The sequence below is a fragment of the Chrysemys picta genome, chromosome 3 (genome assembly GCF_011386835.1).
Source record: "Chrysemys picta bellii isolate R12L10 chromosome 3, ASM1138683v2, whole genome shotgun sequence".
NCBI classification, from domain to species: Eukaryota; Metazoa; Chordata; order Testudines; family Emydidae; genus Chrysemys; species Chrysemys picta.
Window position 1 is genome coordinate 20,545,802 of NC_088793.1, and position 20,837 is coordinate 20,566,638.

Below are 20,837 nucleotides of genomic sequence, written 5' to 3' on the forward strand. Positions count from 1 at the left end.
CTCTACCTTAGAGATGGCCACATTTTAGTACTTGGTGAAGTTATTTCTGAATGCAGAAAACTAACGTTAAAGCAACACTGAGGTTGTAAGATCAAGCCAGGAAATTCCAAATTGTGTATCTTGTCTATTTTATGGCACGCATTACTAAGAAAGAGTAATACATTAAGGTTTATATATAACAAGGGAAACAGGATGTCCACCAAAGTGCGGGAGGTCTCTCTAGGGCCCTCTGTACTGTGTTAGCACTTTAAATTCACTGAAGAGCTGAGGCCATAAATTATGCATTCTTTCCCAAAGATGGAGGCTGAGCCTCTGAAAGCATCCCTGAATTTTTCTCATCTGTTGCCCTTATTCCATGTTCCTCTTCTGAAGCCTGACTATCCTCTGGTATCTGGGTAAATGGTAGTGCCAAAATAATGTCTATTTCTATAGACCAGGGGTAGGCAACCTATGGCACGCGTGCCAAAGGTGGCATGCAAGCTGATTTTCAGTGGCACTCACACTGCCTGGGTCCTGGCCACTAGTCCGGGGGGGCTCTGCATTTTAATTTAATTTTAAATGAAGCTACTTACACATTTTAAAAACCTTATTTACTTTACATACAACAATAGTTTAGTTATATATTACAGACTTCTAGAAAGAGACCTTCTAAAAAGGTTAAAATGTATTACTGGCACGCAAAACCTTAAATTTAGAGTGAATAAATGAAGGCTCGGCACACCACTTCTGAAAGGTTGCCGACCCCTGCTATAGACGTACTGGTTGTTAGTTTTGCCCCAGTTTCTGTAGCCCGGGGAAGAGATTTCCATTTTTCAAAGGCTTCTACCACCAGCTGGTTGAAGGACTCTCCAAAGAGTCTCCCATTGGAGTACTGGAACAAGGCTACAGACATTTTGCTTGGATGTCTGCCTTCCATGGAAGTAGGGAATTAATGGAAAAGTTGAAGACAAAAGTGGAAGCCAAGAGAATCCTCTAAGGGCTCATTGTCCTGCCCAGCACTTCAGCTACATCACCCCCTCTTTGAGTGTCTTCACTATGAACATAAGAATGGCCATACTTGGTCAGACCAAAGGTCCATATAGCTCAGTATCCTGTCTTCCGACAGTGGCCAATGCCAGGGACCCCAGAGGTAATCATCAAGTGATCCATCCCCTGTTGCTCATTCCCAGCTTCTAGCAAACAGAGGCTGCCCTGCCCATCCTAATTAGTAGCCTCCATTAATTAATCTAGATCTTTTTTGAACCTTACTATAGTCTTGGCCTTCACAACATTCTCTGGTAAAGAGTTCCACAGGGTGACTGTGTTGTGTGAAGAAATACTTCCTTTTGTTTGTTTTAAACCTGCTGCCTATTAATTTCATTTGCTGACCCTTAGTTCTTGTGTTATGAGAAGGAGTAAATATATCTTTTTTGAGGTGAGGCAACCACATCTGCACACAGTATTCAAGATGTAGGCATACCATGGATTTATATAGAGGCAATATGATATTTTCTGTTTTATTATGTATCCCTTTCTTAATGATTCCCAACATTCTGTTAGCTTTTTTGACTGCCGCTACACACTGATATGCATCAGGTTCAAATATTTGTCCTTGCTTTCAAAGTCCTACAATATGAAGCCCCAGCATAAATCTATCGCTTGGTCTCATTTCACGCGCCTTGCTATCACCTCTCCACCAGTGGAACCTGCCTTGATACCCTTTTGTCTCCTCTCACAAATGCTTCCATGCCTTCTTCCATTTTGCCCTTTCTACTTGGAACATCCTCCTCAAACTGGTTTGTCTGGTCACCTCGCTCCCTTCATTCATTCCTCTGTGCTGTTGAGGAGTATAGAAACCTTAGGGAAGGAGAACATGAAGCTGGAGCGGAGGGAAATGATTCCACAAGTGGAACCCGCCTTCCAGATGATGTCATAGTATCCTTTCGCAGTGAGAATATCCCACCGGGGGAGAACCCCAGTTGTTAGGAACAGACATGTAATAGTAATGGGGAATTCAATTATTAGAAATATAGGTAGTGGGGTTTGTGATGACCGGGAGAACCACATCGTGAATTGTCCACGAGGTGTGAAGGTTGGAGACATCTCCAGACATCTAGATAGACTTATGTGCAGTGCTGGGGAGAAGCCGGTGACTGAGGTACACGCAGGCTCCAGTGACACAGGGAAAGGTAGGAGAGAGGTCTTGGAGACCAAATTTAGGCTGCTAGGTAAGAGATTAAAGTCAAGGACCTCCATGGTAGCATTCTCTGAAATGCTTCCAGTTCAATACACAGGAGCAGTTAGACTAGCAGAACTGTAGTCTCTCAATGAGTGGATGAGACGATGGTGTTTGGTGGAGGGATTCAGGCTTATTAGGAACCCAGGGAACCTTTTGTGGAAAGAGGAACCTATACAGAAATAGTGGGCTCCTCCTAAACCAAAACGGAATCAGATTCCTGGCATGTAAAATTAAAAAGGTCATAGAGAAATTTTTTTTAAAAGGGCTGAGGGAAAGCCGACAGGTGCAGAGGAACACACAATTCAGACAGACATCCCGTAGGGGAGAATTTATTACAGGGGATACTCTTTATTCTAGTAAGGAGGAGAGGAGAGAAGTTGATAAAGTACAAGCAGGAACTGAAAAGAAACAGTCAAAGGAAAGAGTCCCATTCAATTACATCACATGAAGGCAGACAATTAAATATTGACAAATTTTGTAAGTGCTTCTATACCAATGCTAGAAGACTAAATACTAAGATGGGTGAACTTGAAAGCCTGGTATTAAATGAGGCTATTGATATAATAAGCATCACAGAAACTTGGTGAAACTATGAGAGTCAAAGAGACAAAGTAATAGCAGAGTACAAAATATTTAGGAATGACAGAGTAGGTCATGCTGGTGGGGGAGTGGCACTACATGTGAAGGAAGGCAGAGAATCAAATATAGTAAAAAATCTTAAATGAATCAAACAGTACCATAGAACCTCTATGGGTAGAAATTCCATGCTTGAATAATAAGAGAATAGCAGCAGGAATATACTATCGACTACCTGACCAGGAGGGTAATGATGATTGTGAAATGCTCAGGGAGATTAGAATGGCTACAAAAACAGAGAACCCAATAATAATGGGGGATTCAACTATCCACATATTGACTGGGAACATGTCACCTCAGAACGGGATGCAGAGATAACATTTCTAGACACAATTAATGATGACTTCTTGGAGCAGCTAGTCCTGGAAACCACAAGGGGAGAGGCAATTCTTGATTTAGGGCTAATCTGCACTACTGTGCTACGTCGGCCCAGCACCACATCTAGTGAAGACATGCTATGCCAACAGGAAAACACTCTCCTGGCGGCATAATTACACCATCTCAATGAGAGGCGGAAGCTCTCCCACCGACATAATATAGACACCGCTTTAAGTCGATGTAACTTACGTCACTCGGGGGGGTGGCTTTTTCACATTGTGAGTGACGTAAGTTACATCGACTTAAGCGGTGGTTTGTAGACAAGCCCTCAGTTTTAAGTGGTGCATAGAATCTGGTCCAAGAGGTGAATATAGCCGAACCACTCAGTAATAGCGACCATAATGTAATTAAATTTAACATCCTTGTAGGGGGGGAAAATACCAAAAAAGTCCACCACTGTAGCATTTAACTTCAAAAAGGAGAACTACACAAAAATGAGGAAGGTAGTTAAACGGAAATTGAAAGAGACAGTCCCAAGAATTAAATGCCTGCAAGCTGCATAGAAATTTGTTAAAAAAATACCATAATAGAGTCTCAAACTAAATGTATATCGCAAATAAAAAAAACAAAAACAAAACAGTAAAAGGAGCAAAAAAAGCCACCATGGCTAAAAAGCATACTAAAAGAGGCAGTTAGAGATAAAAGGGCATCATTTAAAAACTGGAAGTCAAATCCTACTGAGGAAAATAGAAAGGAACATAAACTCTGGCAAGTTAAGTGTAAAAGTATAATCAGGCAGGCCAAAAAAGAATTTGAACAGCAACTAGCTAAAGACACCAAACCTACCAGCAATTTTTTTAAGCACAACAGAAGTAGGAATCCTGCCAAAAAATCAGAGCAGCCACGGGACAATCAAGATGCTAAAGGACCCTAATGGATGACAAGGGCGTTGTGGAGAAGCTAAATGAATTATATGCATCTGTCTTCACTGCAGCCATTCTTTTTAGGTGACAAATCTGAGGAACATTCTCAGATTAAGGTGTCAATAGAGGAAGTTTAGGAACAAATTGATAAATTAAACAGTAATAAGTCACCAGAACCAGACAGTATTCACCCAAGAGTTCTGAAGGAACTCAAATGTGAAATTGCAAAAGTACTAACTGTAGTCTGTAACCTATCACTTAAATCAGACTCTGTACCAGATGACTGGAGGATAGCTAATGTAATGCTGATTTTTAAAAAACATTCTAGATGTGATCCTGGCAATTACAGACCAGTAAGTCTAACTTCAATACATGGCAAACTGCTTGAAACTACCGTAAAAAACAGAATTATCAGATACACAGATGAACACAATATGCTGGGGAAGAATCAACATGGCTTTTGAAAAGGGAAATCACACCTCAACAATCTGTTAGGATTCTTTGAGGGTGTCAACAAGCAAGTGGTCATGGGCGATCCAACTGATATAGTGTACCTGGAGTTTCAGAAAGCCTTTGACAAGGTCCTTTACCAAAGGCTCTTGAGCAACATAAGCAGTCATGGGATAAGGGGAAAGGTCCTCTCATGGATTGGTAACTAGTTAAAAGATAGCAAACAAAGGGGAGGAATAAATTATCAGTTTTCAGAATGCAGAGAGGTAAATAGTGGTGTCCCCCAGGGATCTGTACTGGGCCCATTCCTATTTAACATATTCATAAATGATTTGGAAAAAGGGGTAAACAGTGAGGTGGCAAAATTTGCAGATGATACAAAACTACTCAAGATAGTTAAGTCCAAAGCTGACTGTGAAGAATTACAAAGGGATCTCACAAAACTGGGTGACTGAGCAACAAAATGGCAGATTAAATTCATTGTTGATAAGTGCAAAGTAATGCACGTTGTAAAACACAATCCCAATTTATATACAAAATAATGGGGTCTAAATTAGCTGTTGCCACTCAAAAAAGAGATCTTGAGTCATTGTGGATAGTTCTCTGAAAACATCTGCTCAATATGCAGCAGCAGTCAAAAAAGTGAACAGAATGTTACGAACCATTAGGAAAGGGATAGATAGGTACTTCCTACAAACATACTTTACTATCCCCTCGCCTGAGTCACAGTTCAGAATCAAGGATGAATAGACTAGAGCAGAGATCTGCAACTGGTAGATTATGAAGCCTTGTAAAATAGATTGCCAGTTCCCTCCTCTCCCCCCAGCTGATCGCGTTGGCCCCAGAGAAGATTTCTTTCTGCTGTCACCCCATATCCTACAGAGTGGGTAGTGCAATCAGCAGTGCGGAGGGAGGGGACTGCTGGCAAAGAATTCTCCCTTCAACTTTGGAATATTTTCCGTTTGGTCCAACACAACCCGAGCCTGCTGAGTTTCAGGGCACACTACAGGGGGTCGGACTGGAGCAGTGGCTCTCAATCTTTCCAGACTACTGTACCCCTTTCAGGAGTCTGATTGGTCTTGAGTACCCCCAAGTTTCACTGCACTTAAAATCTACTTGGTTATGAAATCAGGCCTAAAAATAAAAAAAAAGTGTCACAGCACACTATTACCGAAAAATTGCTTACTTTCTCATTTTACTATATCATTATAAAATAAATCATTTGGAATATAAATATTGTATTTACATTTCAGGGTATAGAGCAGTTTAAATAAGTCATTGTCTGTATGAAATTTTAGTTTGTACTGACTTTGCTAGTGCTTTTTATGTAGCCTATTGTAAAACTAGCCAAATATCTAGATGAGTTGATGTACCCCCTGGAAGACCTCTGCATATCCCCCAAGGGTATGCATACCCTTGGTTGAGAACCACTGGAATGGAGGATGGTCCCTTCTGACTTTCAGCTATGAGTCTATGAAAAAACATTTATTCTCCCTGGTTTTGGAAAGCAATAGATATTGTGGTCAATGTTTTTCAGGGTCTATTTTCTGTTTGGTAATTGTTGGCTGGGAAAGTTGATGAAACTGAGGGTGTTGTGCAACAAAACAAAAAAGCACAGATTGATGGACATGCAGCTGGATGGAAGAATCATTACATCTGATATCATACAGGATGATGCACTTAACTACTCCCTCTGAAAGAGAAAATATACCCCGTGTACCTGCAAAGGAGTTGAGGGTTCCTGCATTAGCCAATCTTTTGAAGATTTTCTTTTGCACAGAGTGCTTATTGTTCTGATCTTCTCAGACACTGATGGTGAGATTCCCTGGACAGGCTTAAAATGAGGAAAACACCTTAATATTATACTGTCCAAGCTTACAAAAAAACCTGGCCTCCCTTCCATCTAGTTACCTAAAGCAAAATTGCTTACAACATAATAACAATCATGTAAGACTCCACCCAGTGTTTGACAAGGAGAGGATGTTTGAGCATGGAAGAGAAGAGAGGTCTGTCCTTGTTGCATGGCTGGGTTCTTCTGTAAGAGAGACCAAAACGGTCCAGCTGGGGATGATTCTTCATGAGAAGGGAGGATATACAGGATGCAGATTTAGGAAGTCAACCTATTGTAGGTATCTGCCTGTTACGAGGACCAGGAGAGAGAGAGAGAGATGCTGGCTGCACAAGCTTTTCTAAACCTTAAAGACTCAGGTTGAGATGAAGTCTTAGTCCTCTCTTATACCATTTTGTTTGGATTCTGGCTACGAGAAGCCAAATTCTGGTGTTTGACATTAGCCATGCACCTATTTGCCTGAAATACGCAGAGGTTTTTGAGTTTAGCAGGTTCTGGACTGGAGAATGTGATGCTGAACAGAGGCTAGATGAGGGTCTGTATGGGCAGGCTGGAAAGAGACAGATCTGGAGGCCTGTGTTTACTTGAAACTAGGAGATAGCTTTCCTGATTTTAAGAATAAAATAAACATTTAACATCCACTTTATTTTCACCTGGCAGAGAGAATCGTTTCATCCTCGAGAATGATCAATGCTGCTTCTATGAGGCTCACTTACCAGTATAAAGGCTGAATGTAATGCTAAGTGACTAGTCTAGACTACTCTGGTTAGCACAAGAAATGCAAGGTACACATATAGACCACTGATCAAGCAGGATAGAGACACCAGCTGGCTGTTCTTCCTGATGAATACAGACAACAGTGGAGTGGGCTGATGATGGCCTTACAGTTTCCAGAAAACTGTAAGTGATTTTAACTATGTGTTACCCTAACCGGAGGGGAAAGGAGTCGGATTTTCAACCTTACCCTGCTCAAGCAGGAGACAGAAGGAGCAAATTAAACATCCCCCAAGAAATCTGGGCTCCCACACCTCTTCTCCCACCAAAAGAGACTCTCCTTTCCTTTGCAGAATCCACCTGTTTACACCAATTTAAATCAACCCAGACCTAACCAACTATCTACCTTCTTGGCTTTTCCAGAAGTAGCTTTGGAGGATTTGCTGTAAATGACTGACAAACAGCTATTGGGATAAAGCTACATCTTTGCCTAGTTTGCAGGTCACAGCCCCAAAAGCGATATCCATTAACAAGTGCTGTAAACTGGCATTTAATCATGGTTTTCAAGGTTAGAGTTTCAAGCACACATTTCCTAAGGGTTCACTATTGTGCTATCTCCACAGAAAATGCAATTGCTCATCTCACTTCCCTTGTTATGCAGGTAATTTTGCTGCTACTGTTCAACAGAGTTCCAGAGAGGGGACAATTCCAAAATCATAGGTCTTGTACAGACATATTGCTAGAAGTTGTTAATACCCTTACACTAAAGCTAAGCATTCTCTTTCTATTTTTTCTCTGTTTTATTTATTTATTTATTTATGTTTGCCCTTTTTAGTGGATTTGGGCCACCAAAATACAAGAAATAAGTTTGGGAGTTCTTCAGTGGATTTCTTATTCCTTTCACAGGGAGGCCTAACAAATACTACTCAGAAACTAGAGGGAGTCTTGATCCAATAATTTCAGATATTATGTACAGTCTCTTATTGTCCCACAGTTAGCTCTGACCCTGTCAAGCCCAAGGGATGCTGAAACCAATTTCTCGAGCTACTCACCTGTTCTGGAGCTTGCACATCATACATGCGTTGGGATCCTGGACAGTAAACCCTTATGAGCCAGTCTTCATCCAAACTTCCCCTCCTTGCCTCTAGGGACGTTATTGAGTCAGGCTGGAGACAACATTAAAATAAGCATGAGCAAATGAAACTAGAGTGCAGGGAGTAAGCGTTTAGTTTTCAAACACTGGACAAATCAAACTTGCTGCGATGGAAATGTCCAAAGGGTTTCTAAATTCTTAAAGAAGAATAATTACTGTCAATATTTAAACAAATGTCAGTTTCATGGTTAGTTGCTGTCCCTGTAACCTCAAAATCAAATGAGTTGTTTCTCAAGTTACTGTATCAGCCCTGGAGATAATTTTACCTAACTAAAATTCCCTGCTATAATTACAATTGGTGCAGTCTTCCTATTTTATTCCTTGTCCTACCCTGTTGGATAGAGTTCTTGTGCTTTCCTAAACTGCTCTGCCAAGAGCAATATATTTAAGGATGGGATCCTACATTTGTGAAGGTGACAGGTTTTGGAGGAATAGCCGTGTTAGTCTGTATCAGCAATAACTCCTCCTTGTTTTTACATTTGCTAAGTTTCTCTCTTCAGTAAATCACAACTTGTTTCTATAAAGTCCTTGTTAGCTACAAATCCATTCATGGTCTCCGGCCAAAGGTGAATTTTTTTGGAATGTTTGAGTGAAAATGGTTTATCAATTGCAGTGACTAAGTGTCAGAAAACTAGTATCCTTACCCACATACCTGCAAATAACATCTGCTCTTACTAAAGCCTATAGGACTGTCTTTATGTGGCGGAGCAGGACATCACTGACCCAGGGACTGGGGAAGGAAGGAAGGAATAGCTGCTTAGTCTCCAGGCACCGTTACCACTCCCTCCTGCCCAAGAGAGGCAGTGTCAGCAAGTGGTTAGAGGAGGGGATACGACGCCTGGGATCTATTTCCAGCTCTGATACTGGCTGGGTGTGTGGCTGTGAGCAAATCACTTCCGCTCTCTGTGCCTCAGTTTCCCCATCTGTGTAATGGGGCACTAGATCTCCACGCCCCGAAGGCCACGAGCCCAACTTACACATGCAGGGTCCTGCGGTGGCCTGGGCACAGATGGGGCTCGCCCCTCTTTTGCAGCCGAGCTGCCTCCGGCCTCCATGTCGCCTGGGCAAGGCTCCCCCCGCCCCACCTGCGGGGAAGGTGTTACCCCTTCTGTGTGCCCGCCTCCTGCCCCGGGAGACAGCTAGGGACGCCTCACCGACAACCTTCACTAAATCCATCCGCCGGGGAAAATAGTCCCATCTCCTCCCTTTAATCACCTGTAGGGCGGAGGGCGGGAACGAATTCCCTGGCCTCACCGTCCCTGAATGAGGAGAAACAGCCTCACCCAGACCGAGCGGAGAGCGGGGAGAGTCAGTGATGTACAGCTCGTATCCCGCCGCCTCTATGGTGGTTACGCGTCCCTCGCTGCCACGGCAACTCCAGCCAGAGCGTCTCCTTTATGATGGACAGGGCACTCCACCAATCAGGAAAGAAGGCGTGTCGCCTCAGCGAATCAGGGTACTGAGACAAAAGGCCCCGCCCTCCAGTTGAGAAAGGCGCTGCAGTGCTGCTTGTCTAGGTAAGGAGCGGGGGCGCCACCCACGGCGGGTCCGATGGTTGCGGAGGTGGGGGGGGGAAAGGTTAAAGTGAGGGCTCCCCTCATCTCTCGTAGTAAGGTGAGGCCCGGGAGGACTACATCTCCCGGCATGCCACGCGTTCCCATTAACATCTAGCGATACATGTAGAGAGCGTTGCATGCTGGGAACTGTAGTCTCTGCTCCAGGCTGGCCACCGAGCCTGCGTGAGGCAGGGGGCTGGTCCCAGTGCACACAGAGCTCTACCTCCAGGAGCCTGGGAGAGGACAGGACCCCACAGACTAGCGGTCAGGGGTTGGCCCCAGCATGGCTGTTACATGTACACCCCTGTAACGTGCAAGTGCTTCCTGCCATTTTGCCTCTCAATGCTTCTTTTACTTTGTTGGTTAACCATGGTGGCTCTTTTTGGTTCTCTTACTATGTTTTTTAAATTGGGGTATACATTTAAGTTGAGCCTCTATTATGTTGTCGTTAAAAAGTTTCCACGCAGCTTGCAGGGATTTTACTTGTGATACTGTACCTTTTAATTTCTCAAAAACAACGAGGAGTCCGGTGGCACCTTAAAGACTAACAGATTTATTTGGGCATAAGCTTTAGGGTAAAAAACCTCACTTCCTCAGATGCATAGGGTTACCATACGTCCGGATTTTCCCGGATATGTCCGGCTTTTGGGGGCTCAAATCCCCGTCCGGGGGGAAATCCCCAAAAGCCGGACATGTCCGGGAAAATCGGGAGGGAGGGCTCGGCGGTGCTCGGCCGGGGCCTCTGGGGCTGGGGTCGGCGGTGCGGGGCCGGGCCGGGGCCAGCGGTGCTCGGCAGGAGCTGGGGGTGCGGGGCCGGGGCCGATGCGGTGCCGGGCCGGGCGCGCGGGGCCGGGCGCGCGGGGCCGGGCCGGAAGCCGGGCGCGCGGGGCCAGGCCGGGGGCCAGGCCGGGCCAGGAGCCGGGGTCGCAGTACCGGGCCGGGAGCCGGGGTCGCGGGGCCAGGAGCCGGGGTCGCGGGGCCAGGAGCCGGGGTCGCGGTGCCATGCCGGGAGCCGGGGTCGCGGGGCCGGGCCGGGAGCCAGGGGCGCGGTGCCGAGCCGGGCCGGGAGCCGGAATCGCAGTGCTGGGCCGGTAGCCGGGGTCGCGGGGCCGGGAGCCGGGGTCGCGGTGCTGGGCCGGGCCGGGAGCCGGGGTCGCAGTACCAGGCTGGGAGCCGGGGTCGCGGGGCCGGGCCCACGGGGCCGGAAGCCGGGGGCGCGGTGCCGAGCCGGGCCGGGAGCCGGGGTCGCCGGGCCGGGAGCCGGGGTCGCGGGGCCGGGCCGGGAGCCAGTGCCCCAGGGCCCGAGCCAAGCCGGGCGGGAGACGCTGGGGCCAGAGCCTCTTGGCCTGGGCAGGCCAGCCGCCGAAGGGAGCCGCTCGGCCAGGAGGGCCGGACTGAGCCGCGCCGCACCCCGCCCCAGCCTACCTGCTGCCTCCCTGTTTCAGGCTTCCCGCGAACATTTGATTCGCGGGAAGCAGGGGAGGGGGAGGAGCGGGGGCGGAGCGTTCAGGGGAGGGGGCAGAGTTGGGGCGGGGCTGAGGGTGGGGAAGGGGCTGGGTTGGGGCGGGGCCGGGTCCCCATGGAGTGTCCTCCTTTTTAAAAACTAAAAGATGGTAACCCTACAGATGCATGGAGTGAAAGTTACAGGTGCAGGCATTATATAATGACACATGACAAGAAGGGAGTTACCTTACAAGTGGAGAACCAGTGTTGACAGGGCCAATTCGATCAGGGTGAATGTAGTCCTCTCCCAGTAATAGATGAGGAGGTGTCAATTCCAGGACAATATCCCCATATCTACTCTAGCAACACCATCAGAGGACTCAGCCACACCATCAAGGGCTCATTCACCTGCATGGCTACTAATGTTATATATGCCATCATGCACCAGCAATGCCCCTCTGCCATGTACATTGGCCAAACCGGACAATCCCTCCGCAAAAGAATAAATGGACACAAATTGGACATCAGGAATGGTAACATACAAAAGCCAGTAGGAGAACACTTCAATCTCCCTGGACATTCTATAACAGACTTAAAAGTAGCTATACTTGAACAAAAAAACTTCAGAAACAGACTTCAAAGAGAAACAGCAGAACTAAAATTCATTTGCAAATTTAACACCATTAATCTGGGCTTGAATAGGGACTGGGAGTGGCTGGCTCATTACAAAAGCAGCTTTGCTTCTCCTGGAATTGACACCTCCTCATCTATTATTGGGAGTGGACTACATCCACACTGATCGAATTGGCCCTGTCAACACTGGTTCTCCACTTGTGAGGTAACTACCTTCTCTTCAGGTGTCATTATATAATGCCTGCATCTGTAACTTTCACTCCATGCATCTGGAGAAGTGAGGTTTTTTACCCACGAAAGCTTATGCCCAAATAAATCTGTTAGTCTTTAAGGTGCCACCGGACTCCTTGTTTTTGTGGATACAGACTAATACGGCTACCCACTGATACTTTTAATTTCTGTTTCACTAACCTCCTCATTTTTGTGTAGTTACCCTTTCTGAAATTAAATACTACAGTGTTGGGCCGCTGTGGAGTTTTCCCCACCACAGGGATGTTAAATTTAATTATATTATGGTCACTATTACCAAGTGGTCCAGCTATATTCACCTCTTGGACCTGATCCTGTGCTCCACTTAGGACTAAATCAAGAATTGCCTCTACTCTTGTGGGTTCCAGGACTAGCTGCTCCAAGAAACAGTCATTTAAGGTGTCAAGAAACTTTATCTCAGCATCCCTTTCTGAGGTGATATGTACCCAGTCAATATGGGGATAGTTGAAATCCCCTATTATTATTATTGAGTTTTTTAATTTTAATAGCCTCTCTAATCTCCTTGAGCATGTCAGAGTCACTAACACCATCTTGGTCAGGTGGTCTGTAATATAGCCCTACTGCTATATTCTTATTTTTCAAGCATGGAATTACTATCCATAGAGATTCTATAGTACAATTTAGTTCATTTAAGATTTTTACTTCATTTGATTCTACGCTTTCTTTCACATACTGTGCCACTCCCCCACCAGCACGACCTGTTCTGTTCTTCTGATATGTTTTGTACCCTGGTATTACTGTGTCCCATTGATTATTCTCATTCCACCAGGTTTCTGTGATGTCTATTATATCAATATCCTCATCTAATACAAGGCACTCTAGTTCACCCATCTTATTATTTAGACTTCTATCATTGGTATATAAGCATTTTAAAAACTTGTCATTTTTTGGCTGTCCCCTATTGCATAACGTAATTGAACGGGACTTTTTTCATTTGGCTGTTTCTCATCAGATCCTCCCTGTATTTTATCATTTTCCATCCTCTCCTCCTTAATAGGACATAGGGAATCTCCATTTTTAGATCCTCCCCAAGGAATGTCCGAACCACATGCTCCTCCGCACCTGTCGGCTTTCCCCCAGCCCTTAGTTTAAAAACTGTTCTACGACCTTTTTAATTTTAAGCTCCAGCAATCTGGTTCCGTTTTGGTTTAGGTGGAACCCATCCTTCCTGTATAGGTTCCCCCTTTCCCAAAAGCTTCCCCAGTTCCTAATAAATCTAAACCCCTTCTCCCTACACCATCGTGTCATCCACTCATTGAGACCCTGCAGTTCTGCCTGTCTAACTGCCCCTGCACATGGAACTGGAAGCATTTCAGAGAATGCTACCATGGAGATCCTAGACTTCAATCTCTTACCTAGCAGCCTAAATTTGGCCTCCAAAACTTCTCTCCTATCCTTCCCCATGTCGTTGGTACCTACATGTACCACGACCACCGGCTCCTCCCCAGCACTACACATAAGCCTATCTTGTCCACATCCTTTCTGTAGTGGGGGGTCTAAAACTGGATGCAATACTCCAGATGTGGCCTCACCAGTGCCGAATAAAGGGGAATAATCACTTCCCGCGATCTGCTGGCAATGCTCCTACTAATGCAGCCCAATATGCCATTAGCCTTCTTGGCAACAAGGGCACACTGCTGACTCATATCCAGCTTCTCGTCCACTGTAATCCCCAGGTCCTTTTTTGCAGAACTGCCGCTTAGCCAGTCAGTCTCCAGCCTGTAGCAGTGCATGGGATTCTTCCTTCCTAAGTGCAGAACTCTGCACTTGTCCTTGTTGAACCTCATCAGATTTCTTTTGGACCAATCTTCCAATTTGTCTAGGTCACTCTGGACCCTATCCCTACCCTCCACCATATATACCTCTCCCCTGCAGCTTAGTGTCATCTGCGAACTTGCTGAGGGTGCAATCCATCCCATCATCCAAATGATTAATGAAGATGTTGAACAAAACCGTCCTTAGGACCGACCCTTGGCGCACTGCCAGCTAGACATCGAGCCATTGATCACTATCCATTGAGCCCGACAATCTAGCCAACTTTCTATCCACCTTATAGTCCATTCATCCAGCCCATACTTCTTTAACTTCCTGGCAAGAATTCTGTGGGAGACAGTATCAAAATCTTTGCTAAAGTCAAGGTATATCATGTCCACCGCTTTCCCCATATCCACAGAGCCAGTTAGCTCATCATAGAAGGCAATCAGGTTGGTCAGACATGACTTGCCATGGATGAATCCATGTTGACTGTTCCTGATCACCTTCCTCTCCTCCAAGTGCTTCAAAAAGGATTCCTTAAGGACCTGCTCCATGATTTTTCCAGGGACTGAAGTGAGGCTGACTGGTCTGTAGTTCTCCGGATTCTCCTTCTTCCCTTTTTAAAGGTTGGACACTATATTTGCCTTTTTCCAATCGTCCGGGACCTCCCATGATCGCCACGAGTTTTCAAATATAATGGCCAATGGCTCTGCAATCACATCCGCCAACTCCCTCAGCACCCTTGGATGCATTGCTTCTGGCCCCGTGGACTTGTGCACTTCCAGCTTTTCTAAATAGTCCTTAACCTGTTCTTTTCACCAGTTGCTGAGCAGCCTGTCGATGAGTGAAAGGTCCCAGACAGGTGCGATGGGAGGAGCTGTGTAGCTCTCGAAGGTGACCTGCTGAGAGGCTTTTCCCTGCAGCGGCTTGGGGTCTGTGGAGATGTTATACCAATAGAATAAAAACCAGCAGGATCTTATTAAGAGGGATAAGGCAAAGATGCCACATTTATTGTAAATATACTGATAAAGCAAAAGATAAAAGTAAACAATGTTGTTTGACTACTTATTTCTTATACATACACACATACATATATATATATATATATAGAGAGAGAGAGAGAGAGAGATTCATTCACACAATCATTCATTCAAGTTCTGTATAGGTGTTATAGTTACCAGCCTAGAAGTTGCTCATGCCAAGTTACTGGCCAGGTATCTTGGTCATGAGGATGGAGCCGAGTCTGTGTCAGGTGCACCTGATGCTCCTGGAGGCTGGCAGCAGAACCAGAGACTCAAAGTCATCAGTCTTTAGAGTACATTCTTATAGGAATTAGTTCCTATGTTAGTCTATGGGAGCTGTTTCATCCTGCTGTTGCTGACTCAATCAGCAGATGGCACATTCCTGTCCAAAGTGGCACATTCCTGGTGGCTCCACACTGTCCAAAGTTTGTGTTTCTCATCCTTCCAGGTGATGGGGTGGGTCCCAGTTTACCCTCCGGGGGTTTCTGGTCATCCACTTGACACATTCTTCGGCCGATGGATACTCCTTTTCTAGGCTGGCACCTCCCTAACCATCCATGTATATCAAGCATTCATCAGCATACATTCCATCCCTTAACCATATTTTAATTTACTGTCTCCACCACTTTCAGAGTGTGTGCTAATTCATTTGAGACTCCCGGCCCTTTAATCACAGAGGGTGGGGGTCTGTCCTAGGAGCCATTGAATGAAGTGAAAGTCACTTAACAGCTTATAGTGTTTGTTTACATTGTATAACAAAGTCAGTTAACTTGTTTGTAAGTTTTACATAGTAGTCACAGGATAGATATAATCAATGGTTTCTACAGACAGTAGCTTACAAGTTTTAACAGAAGACCCAAGAGATTTTTGTACTTGGTGAAACTGTAAGTGTGGGGGCCAAATTATGAGGGGGTCACTGTCTCTTGGGGGAATCACTGTTAGTACCTTCTTTAATATCCCTACATAATCCCCCTTTTGACACTACGATATTTATATAATCGTTAGTGTCACTTTCTTTTTTAACCTGTTTGAGAGAAGGTACTGTGAGGCAACATGTGTTTGTGATTCCAATTTAGCATACATTCTGTTTATCTGAAAACACATGCCATACATACCAATTATACAAATACAATTTAATATCAAGACTACTATCAAGGGGTGTAGCATTACTGATAGGATGCCAGTGGTAGTCGGGAACCATCCAGAGAATCATTTACATTCATCTACTGGGGGGGTTGCTAACACTCCCATCCTCCCAAAATACTTCCTCCCATGAGTGGATACAGACACATTGTCCATTGTACAATACTTTGGTGTCATTATCCAATTCATCCCACATACATGATTCCAATGAAACATCTTTACTACAAGGCTCTGGGGCAACCGGTAAGGTGAGGAATACCCACTTTTGAGGAGTCCATTCGGTACAACCTCTAGTGTCCAATAGTTTTCCTCCCTCCCCAGCCCACTGGCTCGAGGTCCGAGGCAGCCAGAATGATCCCATGTGTAATATGGGGAGTGGGCTAACCTTCCATACCTTTGCCTCCAGAGACTGTTGATGTGCTATTTTTACAATTATTTCCCCAATTAACAAGTCTGGTTTCACAGTGCTGGAAACATACTGCATCCAGTCATATTGGTAAGTATCAAACAGAGATCATTTCCTTTGTTTTAACAAATGCATTAAAACCTTAATATTACCCAAAGTTACCCAAAACATTTTGTGTTCCAAAGTAGATAGGGCAAGTCAGTGCATCCCATAGCTATAGCCGTTTGCATACAGATCAGTGCTGCTCCTACAACACTCCGCCCCTTGATCTATGATCATTACAGTACAGTAGTTGTCATTGTAGGGCATAGGTGATCTGTTGTAAACAAACCAAACAATTATAAGCAGGTGAGTATAACTAAAATCATTACAATTGACCAAACACCAGATATAATATAAACAGAAATGCAAACAATTAATTATAATAATTGGGAATACAATAAAATCTAAAACCATTACAATAATTAGGTACATTGACAAATAAAATGAGGTCCAAGTTTGATGCTGCAATAGTCATCAAACAATAAAAGTTACTGAGGTTAGGACCTTTTTAATGCAGAATCCCCTATTTCTAACAGTTGTTCTTAAGAGGTTTCTGGGGACCTGAAAGATGGGGCCCTGCAATCATGGGCTAAGGTTTTACAGGTTATGGGGGCCCAAGAACTACCCTTCAGGGCTTGGGGAAGTAGAATACAGAGTGCATAGAGGAAAGTGTGGAATTAACAGTACAAGCAAATGTAACTAACAATACAAATGTATCAATAACAAAAATTAACAACAAAATGACTATTAGAGAACCTAACAAAAAATAAACCTGATGCACTGGGGACCAAAGTCTTTTGGACACAAGTGGTGATTGATAAGTTGGATGGATATGGGGGAAGTAGAAGAAAAGACATTTGTCTTGTCTAGTGTAGTATCCCCTTTTTCTCTGGACCCAATGCTAGCACAGGACACCACTAGAGACAGACACAGAACAGGCAACACTGAACACAGAATTTGTCGCGACACTATAACCATGGTCTTTTATAACTCTTCAGCTGGTACCAGCTCTCCTGATGTTCTGGTTCAGAGCCTGAAAGATAGAAGCTTGGAAACAAATTAGCACAGTGCTTTCAACCTGGCAGAACCTGCTTGGTCTCTGCCACAGTGTGTTTGGTATTTGGGGCTGCACAAATGCTAATTAAGTGTAAATCCTCCCTTTCTCTCAGTAAAAGGGCGTTAACACTCCATCTAGAAAAAAAAATTCTGTTTTAAAATCTCCAGCCATTTTGCCATGGCCTGGAGATACTTGTCCTGAAGACTGCAGTCTGTATGGGACATGGAGTTTGTGTGAAACCCCTAATGCTTTAAGCAGTAGAGTAAATATGTCTCCCACAAAGGATCCTCCCTTGTCTGAGTCGATAATCTCGGGAGTCCCATATCTGCAAACCACTTCAGAGAATAGTTTCTTAGCGGCTGTGCGGGCGCTATTGTTCCTAGTAGGGAAAGCTTCCACCCAACCTGAAAAGGAATCTGTGATTACAAGTAGATATCGAAATCCTTCTTTACTCCTTGGCAATTTATCAATGAAGTCAATTTGGATTCTATGCCAGGGTCCCAGCCTTCTTTGATGTAGCATCTGAGGCTGGTGTGGAGGACAAGCTTTATCTTTGGCACACTGTATACAATTCCTGACCCATGTATCCACATCATCTCTCATCCCCTTCCATTCTGCCACTTGCTTTAACCTTCCCAGCGTCCCTTCCACTCCTTCATGCATGAACTGATGAGCTATAACCAGTTCCTGCCTCTCAATCCTTCCTGGGACGCGGACTGCTTCTAATACCTTCTTTTCCTGCCTTCGGGTCACCGCTGCTATCCCTTCATAATCTCTGGCTATGGCATCAGCACGGTTATTTCATACTGTTTCAGCTGCAGAGCCTTTTCCATGTGCCTTGACATGTTTGATTTTAAGCTGGTTGGGATGAGAGGTAACCCAGGCATAAATCCATTTCCATTCATCTATATATGCTATTTTTTTCCCATCTGTGGCTTTCCAATTGTTCCTCTGCCAATCAAACATCCAATATTGCACCCCATTTACACAGTAATTGCTGTCAGCATAGATGTATACAGTTTTGGGGCAGTTCTCTGTTTCATATTGTTTTAGGACTGGGTATATGGCATGGAGTTCAGCATGTTGTGCTGAGCCATGATCCAAATACCCCTTTAGTACCTCTTCTTCTAAATTAATGGCTGCATATCTGATTCTCTTTTTACCGTGCACCACCATGGAACTACCATCGGTGTACCAAATATGTCTCTCCTGACCCATGGTATCCAATTCTTCCGGGGGGGGGGGGGGGGTTGCTTGGGCTTGTGCTATCCTCTGTTCTAGTGTGACTGCTGGACATACATTTTATTTCTCTCCTTTTGCAGCAGAGGCTTGTAAATCTTGGTGCAGTTTTTTATTTTTGCATGTAGCCAATTGAAGGAATACCTTGTTACAGGTCTTCCATAGAAGCCAAACTGCAGCTGCTTCCTTTTGTTTTTACAGAGTTTTCATGTACCCTCGTCAAAGTGACAGTCTGATTACACAGAGCCATCTTAAGGCTCAGTGTTTCTAGCAGTGCTTCTTTTTGTTTTGTGCACCTCACCCCTGCTGTTGCTTCAGAGGGGCACTGTTAATTTCTTATTCTTTTACTACAGCTCTCATTTGCTATTTTGTTACACACACAAAAACAACTAAACAAACAAACAAGAAGAATCCAGAATCTTTTCCTATTCTCCTGATTTTGACTGCCCTGCTGCAGTCACAACTTTGGTTTTTATTAAAAACATTTTAAATTTTGTAAAGCACCGAGTTACCCCTTAAGGGTTAAATGCCAAATCCCAAAAGCCAGCCAACACTGATTAGCTGTGTCTGGCAAAAAGGTCTGTCAGTTTTGCAACTTTGAATCAAATAGTTAAATGGATTTTTAGTGGCATTATTTAAAACAAAACAAAAGTAATTTATCTTAAACTTACAAAACAGGAGTTTTACAAACCAGATGTGTTGGTTTAGGTTCTTAGAACTTTACATATTTCCACAGACAAATAGATACATACACATTTTCTTTCCCTTAACATCTTTTCTACATTGCTGTTTTTACATAGCTGTACATAGATTATATTCCCTTCATACAGTTGGGTCAGTTAAGTTTCAATAGAATCCCCTCATGTTTTTAACAAATTTGACTAAATTGTTCACAGTCAAATTATTTCAAATACCTGGATTATTTACAGACATTCCTTTGGAAAAGGGCCCATTTTTCCTTCAGAATGGCTGCAAAGAAACCAAGAATTCCCTTTCTCTTTAACATGGTACTTTTTAGCATTTTCACAAAGTTTAACTGCTTAATTCTGTTCAGCCTCTGTAGAGTTAACTTTTCAGGGTCTTTCCTTAAATTACTGTTTATCTCCCAAAATGACACCTTTATCAATTAGATTTTACCATTTTAAGTATTGTTCCAGGGATTCATGCCTGCACTTATTGCTTTCTTACTCCTGCCACTATGCCCTTAAAGCTTCCAACCAATTTCTTTATCTGTTGCTTGCCTGCTTGTCTGGGCCTGATCCTGCTTTTTCCAATGAACCTTTCCTTTCCATGGGCACAAGCTTTATTCCACTACCAATTTAGCAAGGAGGGTGGGCTTCTCAACCAGCCCCCACCCTTCCTGGTCCCTTTCCTTAAACATTTCTTTCAATATTGTGAAATGACCACAATATCACTCACAAGAAAAACAAAACAAAGCAAAACAAACAAACATAAACCACACTACACTGCCCAAACTCCTATATTCTTCAGAGTTTGGTTTAACAGAACAAGATTCGTATTTTATGATTTTAACCCACTTTGGGCCAGAGGGAGAGATGCTAAGCTTCCCTCTGTATTGCTCGGGCTTTTACCACCGAGGGTTCATCCACCAAATATAAAAATCCTTCCCAGGATCAGAGCGAGAAACAGTAAGTTTTCCTCTGTACAGGCTGTTAGGCGGAGGTAGCTGTCATTACAAGCCTCCCACAGCAGCCAGATCCCTGTAGCGTCTCTTTTTGCTGCATTTGGGGGTTTACATATGAGGATATAGTGGGCCAATCTATCCTCCAGGTCTGAAATAGAGCAAGCATCTGCAAGGGCTTGTTCAGTCCAAGGACTGTGCCCATATCTCTGAAGGATTTGTTTAAAGGGTGTTATTTCTTTTACAAAAGGTGAGGTTGGAGCTCCTTCAAACTCCATTCCTATCTCTGAGACTGTTCTCCCTTGACTTTTCTTAAACATTTTTAACACGTGTATAGTTTCCTTTGTCACCCCTGAACCCTTGCAGCG

General features: G+C 44.3%; 3 protein-coding genes across 8 annotated transcripts in view; 1 reads left to right on the top strand and 2 right to left on the bottom strand.

The window, feature by feature from the left end:
* The window catches only part of FAM228B (family with sequence similarity 228 member B), a 27,632-nt gene extending 17,958 nt beyond the window's left edge, over window positions 1–9,674 (bottom strand). Inside the window, exons 1-3 of one of the 6 annotated variants that reach the window (XM_008163074.4) lie at window positions 9,545–9,674; window positions 8,161–8,274; window positions 6,266–6,379 (exon numbers count right to left, since the gene is read on the bottom strand). In XM_008163074.4, coding sequence (XP_008161296.2) covers window positions 6,266–6,379; window positions 8,161–8,187 — 141 coding nt within the window. In that variant the 5' untranslated portion in view covers window positions 8,188–8,274; window positions 9,545–9,674. Of the gene's footprint in view, window positions 1–6,265; window positions 6,380–8,160; window positions 8,275–9,238; window positions 9,427–9,544 lie in introns of those variants that run through there. The other 5 variants (XM_008163075.4, XM_024101091.3, XM_008163071.4 and 2 more) reach the window with 5 other exon arrangements.
* PFN4 (profilin family member 4) overlaps window positions 9,646–20,837 on the top strand; it is a 26,401-nt gene continuing 15,209 nt past the window's right edge. Inside the window, exon 1 of the mRNA XM_065587586.1 lies at window positions 9,646–9,778. The gene's annotated coding sequence lies outside the window, so the exon portion shown is untranslated. The remainder of the gene's footprint in view (window positions 9,779–20,837) is intronic.
* LOC135982097 (ribonuclease H-like) lies at window positions 18,390–18,806 on the bottom strand. The gene has a single exon (XM_065587294.1). The coding sequence runs from the start codon at window positions 18,804–18,806 to the stop codon at window positions 18,390–18,392; it is 417 nt and encodes a 138-aa protein (XP_065443366.1).

Coding starts and splice junctions, on each gene's coding strand:
- LOC135982097 (XM_065587294.1), bottom strand. CDS start 18,806: ATGGGTCAGGAGAGACATATTTGGTACACCGATGGTAGTTCCATGGTG.